The following is a 19,007-nucleotide window of genomic DNA, read 5'->3' on the forward strand; positions in this document are numbered from 1 at the left end:
TGGAGAAGTGAGCACTGGATTGGGAGTCCCACCATCTTCACAGGAGTTCTGTCTCCACTACTCACTGTGTGACTTGAGATGAGCCACTTAGTCCACTGAGTCATAGTTTTCTCTGTTGGGATATCAGAACAGGCCCATCCCTACCCCTCTCACCTCTTAGTAGCATGATGGTTGATGTGGCCAGTGTCTATGAAAGCACTTAGCAGGCTGTAAAGTGCTGCAGAGTGTGAGGGGTTTCTCTCTTCCTCTACATGGCTTTCAGCTGAGAGTGAGACTGGTGAAGGGGTGGGGTGGCTGTAGGGATACCTAAAGTTTAGTGAGGCCTCCAGAGCATGGAAAGATAGTGAGGTGGGAAGTGGATCTAACTGAGTAGCAAGATTAAGGGCAGACAGGCACTGTTTCCCATGCCAAACTCACCAGTTATACTACCCTGGGTGGTCACTCACTTCTCTGAACCCCAAATTCCTCATCTGTAGGTAGAATGCTGGGTGTGATGCTTCCTCCCAGAGGGCTTGGAAGGCTAACTGAGATAGTGTTTGGAGGGCTCTTAGCACAGTGATTGGCATACAGTAAGTGCTCAATAAATGATACTAGCTGTATCTACTGTAATTAAAGGCTATTATCATGACTACCTGCCCAGATCCAGAAAAGCTATCATTTTGGCTGTTGCCTTTAGGTGGTTTTGTTTGTTTTGGTTTTTGTTTTTGGAAGGAGGGGAATCTCTACACCCACTGAGGCTGATATTAAGCAGTCTTTAGAAACACCAAGCAGATCTGCTTTTCAAAGAGCTCCCACCTATGGGGTGGGAGAACAGGAGTGGGCCGCAGCTGTGGCTTTTGTCCCCCCAACCCCTCACTTTTTCTCAGGGAGGCTGTGGGCAAAGTTCTTGACTGGGTGGGTGTGAGGTAATGGAGCCTTTGCCTGTTACAGGCCTTTGTCTCTGTCTTAATGGTACTTGCCCTGCAGGAGGAAAGGTTGGTGTTTGTTTAAACAAGTCTTAAACAAAGTCTTAAACTCCATCTGGGAGGAGGGAGTAGGAAGTTTTGCCTGCAGAGGTCTGGCCACCTGGGTTGAGCCTATGCTGTGATCCGGGCAGCATAGCTCCCCAAGGCAGCCAGGATACAGTCTGACAGGCTGCAGAGTGCTGGTGTCGGGCAACAATGCAGGCTCAGAGCACCTTACTGCCCGAGGAGTGGTGAGGGGGCAGCAGGGAGGACTTCTTACCTCTCCTGCCCAGCCACACCTTCTGTGCCATGCCAGCTGCCAGGAAGCAGTGTAGCAGGCTCCCCTTAAGGGGATGGGCTGTGGTATTAGTGTGGAGGCTCTTTTTGTCCCAAGTTGGGCTGCTGACTGGGTCCAAGAATCTGAGGACCTAACTTGAGGGAAAGGGGGAGTCTTGATGTCGGCTGGTTGCTTCTGTGGCTTCAGATGGAGGTTGATCTGGGAGGAATTGGTGGAGAAAGATGGAATCACTATGCTACAGTCAAGAAAAGGTTCCAGTCTTTGGGTCCTGCTGGCCAGGGGCAATGCGAAGGGCAGCCTGGAGTAGGGCGCAGCTTGGAGACTGAGTTCTTTTTCAGCACCAAGGACAGTGACAGGCGTGGCTAACGGTGGTTTCAGCACCGTAATCAGCGCTCAGGGGCGGGGCATTCGTGACTCTGTCCTGATATCTGTGATGTGAATGACACCTCAGAATATGACAGATGGACACCTCTGAGAGGGAACTCAGACCCTGCATTCCAATGGGGTGGCTTAGGACCAGAGTTGAGTGAGTAGCTTAAGGTCATACAACCATTGTTAAAACTGGATTCAGATCCACAGTGGTCTCTCTGTCCATCTCTCCGACATCTGGATTTGCACTAGTTACCTTCGTCTTCTTAAACATCTCTGGGAGCTGCTTCACATTATGTTGGCTCCCTGAGAGCCACTGAGCTGGCATAGATAAAGTGCACTTCTCTCTTCCCCCACCAAAAGCCCTGGCCAAGGATTTGAATCCCAGGATGGAAGTATTCTAACTCGCGTGGCCTTCATGGTTCCATGCCTCAGGCAGGAGGGTGTCAGTGCAGGATAGGTGCTGGGCCTGTAAGGAGCCTGTTTCTGGGGAAGGTAGAGTTGAGTCATCAGTAAGAAGAACTCTTTAAGTGCTGAGATCCTCAAATGAAATATAGCCCACAGTTCCAACCCCGGCTTCTTTGCAGCCGTGTATTATTAATAACAATAAGATGTTGATTTAGGCCAAGGCACAACAATGCATTATTCATAGGAGTAACTAGTGGTCAAGGCCCACACTTAATCATCACACGTCCCTGATCCTGCCTCTGTCCTACACTCCTGGCGGAGAGGCCCTCCATCTGAGCTGCTCCTCCTTTCTTGGGCTTCTGCTGCTCTGATGAGTGCTCATCAAGATGGGCGGTTCTGAGTTAACTCCTGGCTAGACGCCCTTCAGCCTGGGTTCCCTGCTCAGAGCTGATACCTGGCCCAGTCCATCCCAAATACCTTTGATCCTTATCAATCAACTTCTGGGCTCAGCAGCTCCCTGAGCAGTACATATGGCCTTTCTCCCCTCTTTTGAGGCTGGAGACTGAAGCCAGAGGCACCAGGCCTCCCTAAGCCAGAAACTGGGAGGTGGGAGTATCTGTGGCAAGTGAAGGGTGTCAGCCGGCAAAAGATACCATCACCTCCATTAAATTCAACAATGGATGTGAAACCCTCAGTAAACTGTGGAGCACTTTGTAAATGGTTTTGCACTGTACAAATGTGAGCCATTATTACCAAGGCCATGCTCTCTGCACAGAGATTACAGGTAGGGAAGACATGGACGAGGCCCTCACCACTCGCCAGGCCTTGCTCCCTGATGAGGAGTCAGAGTGCTTGTGGAACCTGACATGTCCCCGTCCAATTTCTTGCTGGAACAGCTCCTGGCCTGTCCGGATAATCCTTCATTCGCTGTTTACTCACTTGGCATCTCCTCTGAATTCTAAACCGTCTGCATCTAGCCGGCCTCTGCAGCCCCTGCCAGCATGCTCTCTCTAGCTCACTCACGCATTATCTGTTTTTATTACAGTCAAGGTTGAAGAAGCTTGCTCGTGCTAAGCCCCTATTTTCAGCTACTTGTAACTTTCCAAAACAATTCCCCTTGGGCTTCCTCTTTTGCCAGCCTAGTTCCCTCCCAGGGTGAGGCCTGAGGGGTTGTGGAAGCCTCCACTGCTTACTGAAGGACACTCAGAGAGAATGTCCAGAGGGGGAAGGCCCAGGCCCAGCTTTCCTGGGAAATGAGCGCCAGTCTCTCTCTCTCCTCCTTTTTCTTCTTTCCTTCTTCCCATCTATCTCATTTTCTTTTTCCTCTTGCAAGGGAAGAGCTGGCCCTGTTCCCAAGGTGGGCGGCCTGGAAGGGCAAGCTTTAGAATGAAAAGAGGGCAGAAAATTCTGCGTGATGGCCGGACTTAGAGCTTTGCCTGGCTGTCTGGGGTCAGGGCTTAATTCATTGGTTTTCTTTTCCTTTCTCTCCAACCTGCCTCTTTCTGGCTTTCTTGTATGAGTTGCATTGGGGGGAAGACTGGAAGTAGGATATACACCCAAAATGTCTCCCTTCCTGTGCCCAAGTCATCGTGGGGGTTGGTAAACATTGTCCACTTGCAAATGCCCTCCCACCTTCCCCCATTTCCATCTGCTCAGCTTACACGTGGCGGGGTGCTTCCTATGAAACCCCGTGATTTCACTATTTTCCATCTTGAATGTCATCCTGAAACCCCCAAAGGATAGGGTGGGGGAGGCTCTGGGCTTGATGTATAATATAGAATCAGGTACAAGGAGGCGGGCTCAGGATGGGAACATGCTGGCAGATGTAGCCCCAACCGCCCCCGAAAGCATCCCTACTTTATCTCCAGAGTAGTGGTTGCACCCTAGTCAGTACCAGAGACAGGCTCTGGGCAAGTCTTCGAGCCACCCCCTCCTCCCCTTCTTTGTACTCCCAGACCATCCAGCCCAAGGTGCCCAACCCCTAACTGTTCTGGGACCCTAAGGTGGGCTGAGCCTCTGTCTCCTAAAGGTGCTTTACTGAGCCCAGTGTCTGGGCCAGTGGAGGGGTAGGAGCTGCAGGAAGGAGGGGTCCAAGGGGTCTTTGAAGTGCTTGGGGTAACATGGGCCTGGCTCTATTTGGTAAAATTTTGGGGAAAGTGGGAGCCTTTTTCCTGATTGTTCTTTACTCTGTGCTCACTCAGTTTCTTTCTTCTCTTCCCTCTATTCTTAGAGTGGCATGTTTCAAGGCATAGCTCTCTATGGTAGAACAAGAGTGAGAGCCATAAGGTTTAAGGCAGGCGTCCTCAAACTACAGCCTGTGGGCCACATGCAGCCCGCTTAGGACACTTATCCGGCCCACCAGGTGTTTTTGCCACTGCTGCCTGTCCTGCTTAGCAGCCAACTCATCCCAGGGAGTAGGAACTTGTCCCATTGCCCATAATCCAGCCCTTCAACAGTTTGAGGGACAGTGAACTGGTCCCACAAACTGAAATTTGAGGACCCCTGGTTTAAGGTCTTGTAGACGTCAGGTCCAATCGTGGTTTTGTCTCTCTTCTTCTGTTATGTTGGGCAAATATTTAACCTTTCTGAGCCTCAGTTTCCTTCTTTGTAATATGGGGACACTGCGGACCAGGAGCATGATTCAATGCCAAGCATAAGTTAGTTACTGTGACTAAAGGCACTCGGTGAGGGAAGCAGTGATCTGAGATCTGGGGTTGCCTGAAAGAGCTGCTAGAGGGGGAGCAGTCTAGGTTGAGAGGGCTTGGGGGTGACGGAATAACTGAGGAAGGGCTAGGTTTGTCACCATCTGAGAGTGTAAGAGCAAGTGAATTCTTGGGGGGAAAGAGCCTATGTGCATAGACTTCCGATGTGTCCAGTGGCTTCTCTGATCTGTGACCTGGGCTGCAGGCTGTTGGAGACTCTGGGCAATGGGAAAACAGGCTATCTCCTCATTGGCCTTACTTGGGGAGCAAGTTTATCCCCTAGAAAAGGAGATTAGACAGAGGGCCAGTTAGTTCAAGTCTGGAGGAGGAAGAAACTGTGGTGAATGTCTCATTGGGAGGGCTTCTTGGAGGAAGTGGGCTTGCCTGGGGCCTTGATTAGTTTCATGAATTTGCTCAGTAATTCCTTATCTGGCTTCTCCTGTGTACCAGGCCTTGGGCTTCAGAGATGAGTCTCAGCCTCCCAAGTGTTCCCAGTGTGGAGAGAACATAGGAAGAGCTACTTACTAACCACAAATAGTGAATTGTCCCATAGATTATGGGAAGGAATGAAGACTGCCTTTGTCCAGGCACCTTGAAGATAAAGGAAGGGTTTGAGTCAGAGGGAACAGCTTATGCCAAGCCTTGTAGGTATGAAGGGTTGACCTGCTCATGGGAAGGAAGAAAGTAGATGTGTCTAGGATTCTAGGTTGTGCAGTGTACTATGTTATAGAACACAGTCAGAGCCTTCAGCTCAGAGGGAGCTGCAGGGAGCAGGGCAGGCCAAGGCCCAGCTTTCCTGGGAAATGAGCGCTAACTAATGTGGTGGGAAACGGCAAGCTCAAGTGCCTTTTCTTCTCCATGCCTCAGTTTCCTCCCCTGTGAAACGAGGAAAATAATGATCCAAGGTGTACAGATGGTTCCTGTAAACTTCCTGGCATGGTGCCTGCTGCATTGTGTGTGCCCGATTATGTTAGCTATTATTTGATCCTGACAGCACCTCAGCAAGTTATTAATGCACGTGGCCCTTGCCCTGGGTCATGTGACTGGCCAGGTGCTGGGCTGGGTCTTGAACCCAGATCATCTGCCTCCAAGCGTGCTGCAGAAGGACAGTTAGAATTTGAGTAGACAAATGATAGCAAATTTGTAGCGAGAGAATTCTGGGTCAGAGAAAGTGCATGAATGCTTAGACCTTGTGAGTGGCAGAGTAGGCTAGGCGCCTGTTCTCGGCCATGCTGTGGGGGTGTGCAGCACGTGTATGTATGCATGTGCGTGGGTGTCTGTACCAGGGTGGGTGTCCATGGCTCATGTGTGTGTGTGTGTGTGTGTGAGAGAGAGAGAGAGAGAGAGAGCTGTGGGTATCCGTGTCTGTGGCCAGTGTGCATGTACCTGCTCTCCTTTTGGCTCCATTCCCATCCCCCCAGGCAGCTGGTGAGCTTGCCCTCAGAAGTCCATTCCCTCCTAGGCAGCTCCCCAGGGCATCCCAGCAGCTAGCAGCCCTGTTTGATTCTGTTCATCCATAAATCATGGCTTGCTGAGGAGATGAGAAGGAGTTTGGAGTGGGGCAGAGCCCTGGCAAGGGACTGAGTTGGGCCTGCAGTTCACACCTGAGGCCCAGCCTAGCTTCCTGCTGTCTCACCCCCTTCCATGTTCTCATGTCACAGCTCCCCCTTCCATGCCACAGTGCTCACTAATGCTTGCTCTATTTAAGCCCTGGCCAGGTCCTGGGGCAGGGGAGTGGGGGATGCACAGAATTGAGTAAGACATGACCTCGGACCTCTGCTGTCTTCTGGGGAAAACTAGACTGTATCCAATTCAGTATTTCATTCAACACTCATTGAGCGCCAACTCCATGTCCCAGATACCTCTAATACAGGGTATGACATGGTAATGCTATGATAAGAGCTACTGTATATTGCCTACTTATTCTGTGTCAGACACTGTGCTGAGTGCATTAAATATACTAATTCCTTTAAACCTCATTAGAGTCCCATGAGACCTGTACTATTATTAGCCCCTATTTACAGATAGGGAAACCAAGGCATGCAGAGATTAGGTCATATGGCTTGGAAGAATCAGAGCCAGAATTTGAGTACCCAGGCAGTTTGACTCCAGAGAATTAGTCTGGTGCTAATCACCACACTCTGAAAGAAGGATGTGGGCCACATCATTTGTGTGATGGGAACACAGAGGCAAGAGAAATTAATTCCCACATAGCATATTAAGGAAGCCTTCATGGAGGTAGTGTTTTTATCTTGGTTTAGAAAAATCGGGTTTGTCAGGCAAAATTGCATGGGGGAAGGGCAGAAGGGGTCCTGGAGGGTGTGTGTGTGTGTTTGCGTGTATGTTGAAAGAGGTTTTCAAACTCATCACTGCAGCCTCTTATCTCTTCTCTTCCATCTTATTTGGGTGACAAATGAGATAACACATGCAAGCATTGAACATTCAAAAATATTTGTTGAGCAGCTCCTGTGCGTCAGACACTGAGCCTGTTACAGTGGATAATAGAGTGAGCAAAGTGTATAGAGTGGCATATGGTGGATGCTTAATAAGTGGTAGCCTCTATTATTATCTTTGTTCCTAGAGGTCTCCTCCTTCATTCTTTGAACAAGCATTTATTGAGCACCTACTATATGCCAGGACCCATCTTTGGTGCTAGGAAAACAATGGTGAACAAGAGTCTGAGCCCTGCCTTCATGGAGGTGACATGCTATAGGAGAAGGCTGTGAAGGGGCATCTTGTTCACCCTCAGCCACGGGCCACTTCCTGTGGCTTTCCCAACATCTCCTTGGGGTAGCATGGTCGAGGATGCAACCTCCACCCACAGGACTCAGTGGGAACCTTAATCCTAAGGTCTAATCAGTGGACATGCCTGCCACAGGTCTGGGCAGAGAGGCAGCAGCATTCCTGAGCTCACACCTCACTCCCAGGATACCCCTGGGATTGGACTCAGAAGGTTCAGCTCTTCCAAGTTCCTAGGTCACCCAAACTCCCAGGCCTCCCAAGGTCATCTGTCTGCCCTTGTCTGTGTCTCACCCCCTGGAACCTAGAATGTCTTCCCTGCCCAAAGATAGATTGTGGAATTCAGCCCTGTCAAATAGCTGACTCGGGCTGCAATATTTTCTTTCCCCAAATGTTAATATGCTGACAATAAGGGGACTTGAAACCATGCATGTTATCTGAGGAAGGGTTAGAAGGGCTGAGGCAACTTTGCCTGGAGAAGACTCGAAGGGGACATGAGAACTGTTGGCAAGGATTTGGAAGCTTGTCATGTGGCAGAGGCAGGCGGCTTGTCCCTGGCAGCTCTGGAGGGCAGGCAGAGGACCACAGGGAAAGTTCTAGGCTGACAGATTCAGCTCAGTGTAAGACACAGCAGTCCATCCTAATGATACCCGTCCATGGAGAGTCTGCTTTCTGCCTTCTGCTTCCTGCAGAAGTTCCCTGTCACCAAAAGGGTTTCCCAGGGGTATGTATACATCCATGGGCTAACTCCATGACTTTTGAGGTCCCTTCCATCTGGAGACACAGTGACTCCATGCAAGGTCGGGGGTGGTTTACTCTGGCTAGCAGGCAAGAACATGCTTCTACCCCTTGAGGGCATACTGGCTGAGGACATCATGTCATTTTTATTCACAACATCAATGCAATTTGCAGTGGCAAGCTTTGGTTTCACCCTGCCTTCAAAGGCTGTCCAAGGGATACTGAGGGGCCTGAGGAGATCTAGCTGCTTGGAAGATGACAGCATCCTCCCACACTGCAGGGTACCCTGAGGTCATAAATCCAGAGAGGTTCAACTTTCCTTAGCAACATTCCCTTCTTCAAATAGAATTTTTTACAAAAGCCCACAATGTGAAACAGAGAGAAAGGATGCTGCTCTGGTTGAAGAGGGCTTGCAGGACCATAGCTGAATCTACTCAACATTCACCTCCACAGCTCCTGAGAGATTCCAGACAACCCTAGTTGTCCCTAGTTGTCTTTTGAACCCTCTAGGGGTTCCAAAGAGCATGCTTTGAAAACTACCATCCACCCAACTGTGTAGTTGGTATGATGTCAAGGCAAAGAGTGTGGACTGTGAGCAAGAGTGCCTGGGTTCAAAACCTGGCTCCTCTACTTACTAGCCAAATGACCTTGGCCATGTGTTTGAGCCCTATGTTCCTCAGTTTTTCCATCTGTAAAATGGGAACAACTCATAATGCTTATATCGGTTGATGTTGTGAGAACCAGGTTGTTACTGCATGTAGCTTGTCATCTGAGTGAGGAAGGGTCAGCTCTTCCACAGATGAAGGCACTGATAATCTGAGAGTTGAGTGCCTTGCACCTATCACCACACATTTAGTTCTCCTGGACTCCAAACCCTCAGGTTTGGGCTCATTGTATGGGGCCCACAGAATGCTAATTTCTTAAGATAGGCGTTCCTTATGTTTCTGGGGACCTTTCAGACTATCTAAAACTGGCTTCTGGGATTGACAGGCTTCTGTCTCAAGGGACCCTATGGCCTACAGCAGGGTTGAGGTTGGTTTTTGAAAAGGATCTTGTTTGACAAAGAGAAGAGGGAGCTCTGGGGAGATGATCCTTTAGAGAACTTCCCCATGGCCAACAGGTATGGGGGGAGGGGGCGTGTGGAGAGGTCACCAGGGAAGAGGAATCCACCAGGAGTATGGCCATGGCCTCCAATTAGCTTCCTTCCATAGCTACCAGATCAAGAGCTTGCTAACACCCACTGATCCTGCCCCTCCACTACTCAACAACCTTCCATGGCTCCCATGGCCTACAGTCTGACAGACACACCCCTCCCTTCAGGCCCTCCTCTCCTTCCCAGCCTTGTCTATATCACTTTGCTCCATTCCTCAATTTGACTCCTCAAACAGCAGGCCTGACGTTTCCCTACCTCTTTGCCTTTGCTCTTGCCATTCCCTCTGCCCCACCCTCAGGACACGCTAAACACTACCTCCTCAGAGTAGCCTTTAGCAAGACTATGTCTTCATTTGTGCATCCAGAGCACAAATGATGCTTTGTTTATACCTGAGATGAAATTAATGCCAACAACCATAACCATCAACCAACAACCATCTACTGAGTGCTCACAAAACCCCATGGAGTGGGTGCCGTCATTATCTTCACAGTGTAAAGAGAAAATGAAGACACTGAGCGGTTAGGACATGTGTCCAAGGCCACATTGCTATTGAGAGGCAGAGGTGATACACCCCAGTCTGTTCAGGGGTCTTTTTGGAATCTAGAGTCCTGGGCTGGGTGGTGTCCCACTGCTTGCTGGTTCTGAGCACCTAACATGCTAGGAAACAGTTGGCTGAGTTCTTGCCCATCTTCCCCTGGAGGCGTATCACCCTTTCCCCCCCATTCCCTGTGTTCTCTCAACACTCTCTCAGAGGCCAAGAGGTCAAAGGCCTAGGCCTCCCATTTGGCCTGGGATCTTTGGCAAATGTGGCTCCTCCAATCTTGCAGAGTTGTGCTCCCCAGGCTGGGAGAAGGAGGGGCAGGACATTAGTGTCTGCAGGTGGGTGGTCTAGGTTGAAGCTCAGGGGTGTTGTGGGCCCTGAAGTTGACAGTGAGCCAGGTGTAGGAACTTCCTGGGGCTTGAGACATGGGACCTGATATAGGAGGAGGCTTAATTGGCCTGGCAGGTGGACAGGTGGGCCCCCCAACGCTAGCAGTTGGCTTTTCCCCACAGTGAGGAGGCTCAGGAAATTAGGAAGTGAGAAGTGAGGCCCAAGTAGGACTCTAGCTGTCCGAAGTAGGAGTCTAGCTGCCTTAGGTGAGGGAGGGTGGTGGAAGAGAGCCCAGTGGGTCCTGAGAGCAGGGCAAGATCACTGGGCCCTCCTCCATGAGGCCCCACGGCCAAGCAGGAGAAACTGGAAACAGAGGGGAGGCAGAAGCTAAAACTGCAGGGATCAAGACCAGACAGATAAAATCAACTCTTAATTACCATGATCACTGGCGCTGAAAGCCCACACAGGCTCCTCTGTAAATAAACAGTGTCTTCATGACCTTAGGATGCACCCCAGCACCCGCACATGGATTTACAATGCTCATGCTATCTATGCCAGTCTCCCCCCAACTTGCTCCCCTGCCAAGATAATTTTTGGTCAGAGTTTTGTCTCCCTTACCTTTGGTTTAGGGTACTGTTTACAACCCCAGTGAGGAAAGCAGGGTAAGACGTCTAAGTCACATTTATAGAGGAAGAAACTGAGTGCTTCTGTGATTTTTCCAAATCACACAGGTAGGAAGAGGCAGGGTTAGACAGAAGCCTGGGATTGTCCTCCAAGGGCAAGTCTCATCTTTTGTGAAGGGTGTGTTTCCACTCTTGAAGTATATGGCCCCTCAGCTCTTGGCATGGAAGCTACCAGGTAGTCCCAGGAGCATTTAGGATATTATAAACAATGCCAGTGAGTTGGACCCATGAGCTCAGGGGCTGAGGGGTGCAGAAGGCAGAGGTGGGCAGAGGCCAGTGGATGGGCTTCCAGTTCACGGAAAACTGAGTTAAATGAGGCAATAGCAGGTCAGGGCATTCCAGAAATTCCCCATGATGACACATGTGGCTGTCTGAGTCTTGGCCAAAACTTAAAATAGAGGGTCTGTTACTGCAGGATTTGATAATCTTTTGGGTACATTATGCTGGAGTTGTGGCTCAGATTATGTGGGGTGGGGCAGGGGTGGGGGTAAGGGATAGAGGAGTGTTGGGCAGGAAGGCCATGCAGAAGCAGTGGCTTCTTAAGAGGGAATTGATGGACGTGGTAAAGTCTGGCTGAGCTAAGGGACACATTTGGTCTCTCCCTTTGAGGGTGTTATGTTTGGAGGATGGCACAGATCCCATGGATCACAGAACACACAGGGTTCATGCAAGGACAGAACAAGAGAGACACCACCAGCACAATTCACCCCTTTTACAGATGAGAAAGCTGAGGCACACAGAGAAAGGGACTTCCCAAGTTCATCCAGCAAGGCAGAGCTTAGAGCAGAACCTGGGTTTGCAGCTCCCAGTGTTGCAGATGGAAGGGTAGGAGGGTTGTTCCGGGGGATGCTGGGCTGAGGGAGGGTGGCTGGCCCTGGCCACTGAGGGTCTGACCTATGCGTGTCCTCCCCAGGGGCGCCCACCCGCGATGTCCTGCTGGTCTCTGCCATCATCACCGTCAGCCTTAGCGTCACTGTCGTCCTCTGCGGCCTCTGCCACTGGTGTCAGCGCAAACTGGTGAGGCTCCTGAGGGCCCCTGAGGGACGGGGCCCGGCCCTGTACCCCACTTCCCACAGTAGGTGCACTTGTGCCCGTGCAGACAGCTCACCTTCCCACATAGGTGCACTTCTGTAGAAATTCAGACCGCACGCGCGCAGACTCTGAGTTTGCCTGGGTCACAGCCCTATATGTCTGTGTCTCTACTCGGAGCCATACACCTAGGCATACATTCTAGGACAGACATGGAGCTCATTAGGCATTCGCACGCTCGAAACTACACACGCGCACGCGCACACGACATACGCACGCATATGCCCCACCTTCCACGTAAAGAACCTCAGGCACCTGCTGGCTGAGAACCCAAAACCCCCACCAAGCGCCGCACCCCCTCCCCTTCGCTCGGTCCTCCGGTGGGCGTGGCCGGGCCGAGTTTCCTGGCCAATGAGGAGGCACCTTTCGCCCCGCTCCCAGCCGCCCGCACATTCATCCTGGTTCCCACCTCCAAGCCTCCGGGTTTATACAAGCACAAACGGCTTCTTTTCATTTTTAACGAGGGCTAGGGAATTAACGAGCAGGATTAGGCCATCAATAAGTAACAAGACAGTCAGGAGGGACATTCATCACCGGAGGGCGCCGGGAGGGGGAGCCAGGCCCGGCTGCCGCTGCTGCTCGCAGCTCCCTCAAGGGCCACTGCGCTTTGCAGAATCCCCATCTCCGTCCTCTTATCTGGCGTCCTGCCCCTCGGCCCAGAAGCACCATGGGACTGTGGGGAATGCAGGGGATACCTCCGATGGTGGGCCCGGAGGTGTCTGAGGTACGGGGCCTTTGCACCTCGTCGGGGGAGGAGAGGTCACTGGCAGGCACTCTCCAGTCCCCGATTCATCTGGGAGTGGGGACAGGGTGGCCACATCTGGGAATCCCATTCTCTCCCTGCCCAGCCTCAAATGGGCGTTAAGGATAAGAAGTTAGGGCTGTGGCTGTGGGTAGGCAGAGGCTTCATATCCCCCTACTCTGGAAGAGGGAAAGCGTTTGGGGGTCCTGAGAGGGACCTGTGGGAAAGACCCAAGATGCCTGTAACCCAGCGTGTCTCCTTCAAGGAAAGCAGACTGGGAGATGGGGAGGGGCATTTCCATCCTGGTTGTTGAACCAAAAGCAGCTCTGACTCCTGGGGAGGAGCCATGGAAAAGGCCAGTTCTGCTCCACGTGTACGTGTGTGGGCATATGTGCAAGACCTGGCCCTGCTTGTAGATATGTGGAACCAGGCTGACTGCCCTACACTGTTCCTGGGTAACCCTGCATCTACGTCTGTCTCAGAATTTCAGGGGAAGAGGTAGAGAGAGCTTGGCCACATGCAGTGGTGTCTGAGTGTCCTCAGGGGCTGTGGGAGTGGCTGCGTGTGCACTGCAGCCCTGTGGAGCTTGTTGCAGGACCCATTAGGTTGTCTTGCTGTCTGTATTTGTGGGTTTTGGCCAGGGCTGGGTTTGAACTCGCCATCTCTGGCATATTGGGCCGGTGCCCTACTCTTTTGAGCCACAGGCACCACCCAGCTGTCTGTATTTGAAGGCAGGGGGAGAAGGTTGTGTGAGCAGGTACTGCTAACAACCTTGTGAATGGGCTCGGCGCCTGTGGCTCAAGCGGCTAAGGCACCAGCCACATACACCTAAGGTGGCCAGTTCGTATTCCCAGCCTGGGCCCGCCAAACAACAATGATGGCTGCAACCAAAAAAATGGCCAGGCGTTGTGGCGGGCGCCTGTAGTCCCAGCTACTTGGGAGGCTGAGGCAGGAGACTCGCTTGAGCCCAGGAATTGGAGGTTGCTGTGAGCTGTGATGCCACGGCACTCTACCCAGGATGATAGATTGAAGCTCTGTCTCAAAAAAAAAACAACAACAACAAAACAACCTTGTGAATGTGTGTGTGATGTCTTTGTGCTGAGTGCATTGACTCTGAGGATATTGGTGCAATGTGTGTGTGTCTCTTTACCCCGGAGCATTTCATTGGATCCCTGTGAGCTGATGCTGAGATCTGCCCCATTGTCCTTACTTCCTCTGCATATGTGCTGCAGTCAGTTATGTGCATCAACATTTGTGCGTGCATGTATAGTGACAGTTGCCTTCCAGGACCAGGGTTCAGTAGGCCCCTACCCTACCCTCATTCACCTCCAATCAGGGCAGGGCTTGGGGAAAGGAGGAATTCAAAGATGACAGCTTTTGTAGTAGGTGAGGGGCATCAGTGCACAAAGTATCTTGGGAGCTAAGAGATGCAGAACCAGCCTCTTCCCTGGTCCTGGCCCCTTCCTCCAATTCCCAGCCAGGAGCCCTCCAATCTGCTCCTCTGAACTTACTCTTGCTAGAACATTTCTTTCCCCAACCCCTAAACTCTGCCACCCTCCCATTGGCCCCATGGATTCCAGAAGCCAGGGAGTTGTTGCCCAGCCTGTCTCCTTGCTTCACAGAAAGGACTTTTAAATGCCGCACACAACCCTATTATTGCTGGGCTCTCCTTGCCTGCTGTCCCCTCAGCAGCAGTGATGTGATACCCTGACAGCCCAGATCCCATTTCCAAACATTAATAACTTCCTTAATCTCCAGCTGGCTTTTTCTGGATCAGCCTGGCCAACCGCCTCCCTGATAGGTAGGCTGGTAGTATCAGGCTGCTCTGGACATGCCTAATGTCACCTGGGCCTAGCCTGGGTTTTCTGTTAACTTAGGTTGTCCCACTGCCCTCCACATTAAGTCCTGACCTGGTCTCTGTCCCTGTAATACCCCCGTTCCTACTACAGAATGATAGGCACAGCCAGAGGGGAAGGTTCTCTGAGCTGTACAAGGAAGAGGGACAGGCAGAAGCCCCTGGAATGCTCTGGGGGAAACAGAGAAGGCTGACCCAGCCCTGTCTGGCTTTGGGAATGGGGTACCTGACCAACCTTAAGAGAGAGTGCTGACTAGAAAAGAGAAAGGGGAAGGGTGGCACTGGGGAGGCCCTTAGCCGGGCCTGTCTTGCCTCACACTGCCACAGTGATGGAGAGTAGTGGGGCCTAGACTCCTGCCTGAGTGTTCCACCAAAGGGAGCCCTTGGCTGCGTGTAGCCTCTCTGTGGCTCTACCCTGGTCTTCGCAGTCACAACTGGGAAATGTTTGAGATTTGAACTTCTAGGTGGCGATGGGAGGCATCAGAGACGGAGCTGAGTGTGGGCAGCTTTGGTGACCCAGAAGGTGCAACATCTCTGCATTTTAATTCTTAGAATTCTGGCTCAGAGGCAGTAGCCAGGGCCCAGACCCCAGGATTGATGGGGCATAGAAGGGGTGCTTCTGAATGACTTTGAGAACTGCCTGGCAACGGATTCCACACAGGGTGCTAATAGGGACTTGGCCAAGGTGACAGGGGACAAGACCTAGGTGCCCCTGAGATGTAGGGACCCCTATACGCACCTTTCTGGGAGCTTCACACTGATCTTTCTAGACAAGCAGCTCCCGTGCCCTGGACAGGGCTACAGCTGGCAGGAGTGTCAGGGAACATGGCTGTGGCAGCTCTTATTTTGCTTTAAGGAGGATGGAATACTTGACTGTTGTGGCTGGGGTGTTGGTGCGCATGATAGGATGTTGGGGAGGCATTCACATCTATGTGTGTGCATGTATATGTGTCCCCCATTATCTGGGAAGGGGTAGGCCAGTGCCCACTAGGAGAATGGGCTTGGGGTACAGCCCTTGCCCTTGCATAGATCCTAGCCCCCATGGCCTGTACCACCTTTGGGCCTGGCCCAAGTCCATGGCCCATGGGTGCGCATGAGGACGCCTGGTGGCAGCCAGGAATGTTAATGGGCTGGGCTCTGCATGAGCTATATTTAGAAACCCAAACCAAGAAGGTGAATGATGCTCACCTTCCCAGCAGCAGGCCCAGTTGCTGCTGCAGCCACCACCCTTTCTCTAGTTGGAGGAGCTAGGGTACCTACCCTGCCCTGCCCCCTTCACCTTCACCTGATGGTGTGAGAGACTCTGGGTGGATGTCCAGGGACCTGTACTGCCCCTACCTGCCTCTGAGTCTGCAGGCAGCCCCTCTTCCTAAGATTGCCTTCCCAAAAAGGCCCTGTCCCTACCTCACTGCCACAGGGCACAAAGACCCTCAGGGAACCCCCTACACGACATTGGACATAGCTCTAGGCAGGAATGGGCACGTGGCCTTCTCCCCACCCCCACTGCTCACATCACTGGCCGCTGCCAACCTTGCCCTGCAGGATGCCACCCCCACCATCTGGGGGTGGTGACGTGGACAGTGTGACGTGGCAAGGCGCCTGAGAGCCGTCTGTCCATGGCAGAGGGAACTGTGTTTCTGGGAGCCAGGCCAAAGCCCCAGGAGATAGGCAGAAAGGAGGGGCCTGATCCCTGGGGATCAGGGACAAGGGACAGGTCAAAGGGGCAGGCAAGTCCTAGAGCCCAGTGGGTCCCAATAGCTGTTGACTGGGAGCAGGAATTGATATGCCTTGTGGTCAAGGCTAGACCCCATCTACTCCCTCTCCCCTGGGGTCCCTGTTTCAGGGAGTGGGGAGGGTACAGCCCTGTTCCTCAGCAGTGACCCTGGTGCTATTTCCACAGGGCAAACGCTACAAGAATTCCTTGGAGACGGTGGGCACGCCAGACTCAGGGCGTGGGCGCAGTGAGAAGAAGGCCATCAAGTAGGTGTCAGGCTGCAAGTTTGGGATGGGGACACAGAGGCAACCCACGTGGGAGGAGCTCCTTCTCTCCCCTGCCCCCACAGACCTGGCCATATACACTCACTTTCCCCCTGATGCTGTGCTACTATCTCCCCCACAATCCCAGCACCTCGGGGTAGTTCCAGAGCCCCCTTTTTCTGCCTGTGTTCCAGACTCTCACCATGTTCCTGGGTCCCTGCCCCTTTCTGGCTGTTCTTACCCCAGTACCCTCTCTGCTCCCCTGGGCCACCAGACTCCCCTCTGGCCCCTGGTCCTAAGTTGGGGATCCCCCTATTAGTGGGCCCAGTTTCTCTTCTCAGAAAACATCACCTCATTGATGTTTTAAGGGCGACATGGAAGGGAGAGGCAGAAAAACCTTGGGGACCCCAGCTGGCCCTGGTGCTTGGCCACTCAGGGGAGGCAGAGCATTGGGGATAGTGCTCCCCATCACATTCAGCCTCCTTCACACGTCTTGCTGCCTCTGATGTGCCTAGGTTTCCCTGTTTTGCAGTAAAAGCCCTCTTCAAATGGCAGGCCTGCCTTCCCCCTGCAGCCCGCCTTAGAGGACACCTGGAGAAGCCCCCTGCCCACCTGGCTAGGGACTCAGGCTCCTACTGGGGGTCTCTCTGCCCACTGTCCAGTGGCTGCAGCTCCTTCCTCTCTGCTGAGCCCAAGTTTCACTGGAAGGCTGTCAGGCCAAGGCTTGAATAGGTGGCCTATCATCTCAGCCTGGCCAGGCCAAGCCCACATGCCAAGGGCTCTGCACAGAAGCCAACTCCCCAGCCCTTCCTGCCCACCCTCCCTCCTCCAGCTCCAGGTCCCAGCTCCCCTCCCCTACCCCTTCCCTTTACCCACCTTTCTGGTCTCCCCACCCTTCCCCTGTGTGTCTTTCTGTCTTTCTTTGTCTTTTGCCTGCCTTCTCTTCCTCTCTTTTCATCTTATCTTCACCCCATCCCTACTTCTGAAGCTGGCTTCCTGGCTCTCTTCTGCTTCCTGTTTTTCCATCTTTGCACTGACCTGTTTGGGGCCTTCACAGTAGCTGCGGGTGTGTGTCTGGGGTGGGGGTACGTGGAGGGTGGGCCTGGCTAACACTGGGGGTGGGAAGGAGGCTGCAGGGAGCCTTTGAGGCTGGGTTGGGTTGCTACTCTCCAGTCTTCAAAGCCAGGAGCTGGCAGGTCTCAGGGGCTGGTGCCCAGCACAGGCCTCTAGCTTTATGGAGGCGAGAGGGACCACGTGGGAAAACACAGGACAGCCCAGCACCCACTGCCTCCAGGCCAGGCTGATGACAGCCATGGGCCAGGGCAAGGGCCCTGTCTGCCAGGTAACCATAAAGCTTCCTAGATAGGGGTACATGTGCCAGGGCCAGTAGTCCTAGAAAGGGCCCACAAGAGGAGAGAGGATTCCCAACCAGGAGGCAGGGTAGGCAGCAGGCTGCCAGGTTGGGACCAGTGCCCATAAGGGCTCTAAGGCAAAATGAGAGAGCTGTGGCCTTCCAGCTAGCCATTCTGTGTCTTTGCTCTCCTTCCTCTGTCACAGGGGAAGGGAGCCACCGTGCATGTCTGTGTGCACCCAGGCCTTTGCCTCCTGCACAAAGGGCTTGGACAGTGGACTGGCAGGAAGTAGAGCTTACTTCCCACATAGGCCCTCCTCCAAATGGATCATCTTGTCAAAGGTTCTGGGAAGCTACTGTCTTTAGCAGTGCCCTGTGTTCCTGAGAGCACTTGTACCCCACAAACAATATTTCCTGGATCTGGCTCGGCACTTGTAGCTCAGCAGCTACGAGCACCAGCCACATACACTGGAACTGGTATGTTCGAATCCAGCCCAGGCCTGCCTAACAATGACAACTGCAACCAAAAAATAGCCGGGTGTTGTGGTGGGCACCTGTGGTCCCAGCTACTTGGGAGGCTGAGGCAAGAGAATTGCTTAAGCCCAAGAGTTGGAGGTTGCTGTGAGCTGTGATGGCACAGCACTCTACCAAGGGTGACAAAGTGAGACTCTGTCTCTCTCTCTCTCTCTCTATATATATATATATATATTCCCGGATCAAGTGTCCCAAGGGTTCCATGGCCAATGAAGCTTGGGGAATACTGCTTGCTCTATTTCCTTCTGGACAGTACATTTGACACATTAAAGGTTCCGGGAAGTCCTGCAGTAAAGAAACCAGTGTTTCCCAGACTTTAATTTAAGATACTCTTTTCTAGCACCACAGTGGAAACTGGGGGGCCTAGAGCTCCTTGGAACACAGGGTGGGAGACCAGCCTGGCACTGATGACTCTGGGTAGATCTTTTTCTCTAGGATGTAGTAGGGTTGAATGGCCCTGGATTTTGGAGATCTGGAGAGGGCAAAGGAGCACGGCTTCCTGCCTGCTCCTTGTCTCTGTTACACCAGACACAGAGAGGCCCTGTCCATGCCCT

General features: G+C 52.5%; 1 protein-coding gene across 2 annotated transcripts in view; it reads left to right on the forward strand.

The window, feature by feature from the left end:
* Window positions 1–19,007, forward strand: part of SYT7 (synaptotagmin 7) — a 59,823-nt gene that overhangs the window by 12,055 nt on the left and 28,761 nt on the right. For both annotated transcript variants that reach the window (XM_023518524.1, XM_023518525.1), the window contains exons 2-3: window positions 11,819–11,922; window positions 16,492–16,571. In XM_023518524.1, the coding sequence (XP_023374292.1) occupies window positions 11,819–11,922; window positions 16,492–16,571 (184 nt within the window). The remainder of the gene's footprint in view (window positions 1–11,818; window positions 11,923–16,491; window positions 16,572–19,007) is intronic.

This window comes from Otolemur garnettii, unplaced genomic scaffold, assembly GCF_000181295.1.
Source record: "Otolemur garnettii isolate 467f Iridium unplaced genomic scaffold, OtoGar3 scaffold00140, whole genome shotgun sequence".
Lineage (NCBI taxonomy): Eukaryota > Metazoa > Chordata > Mammalia > Primates > Galagidae > Otolemur > Otolemur garnettii.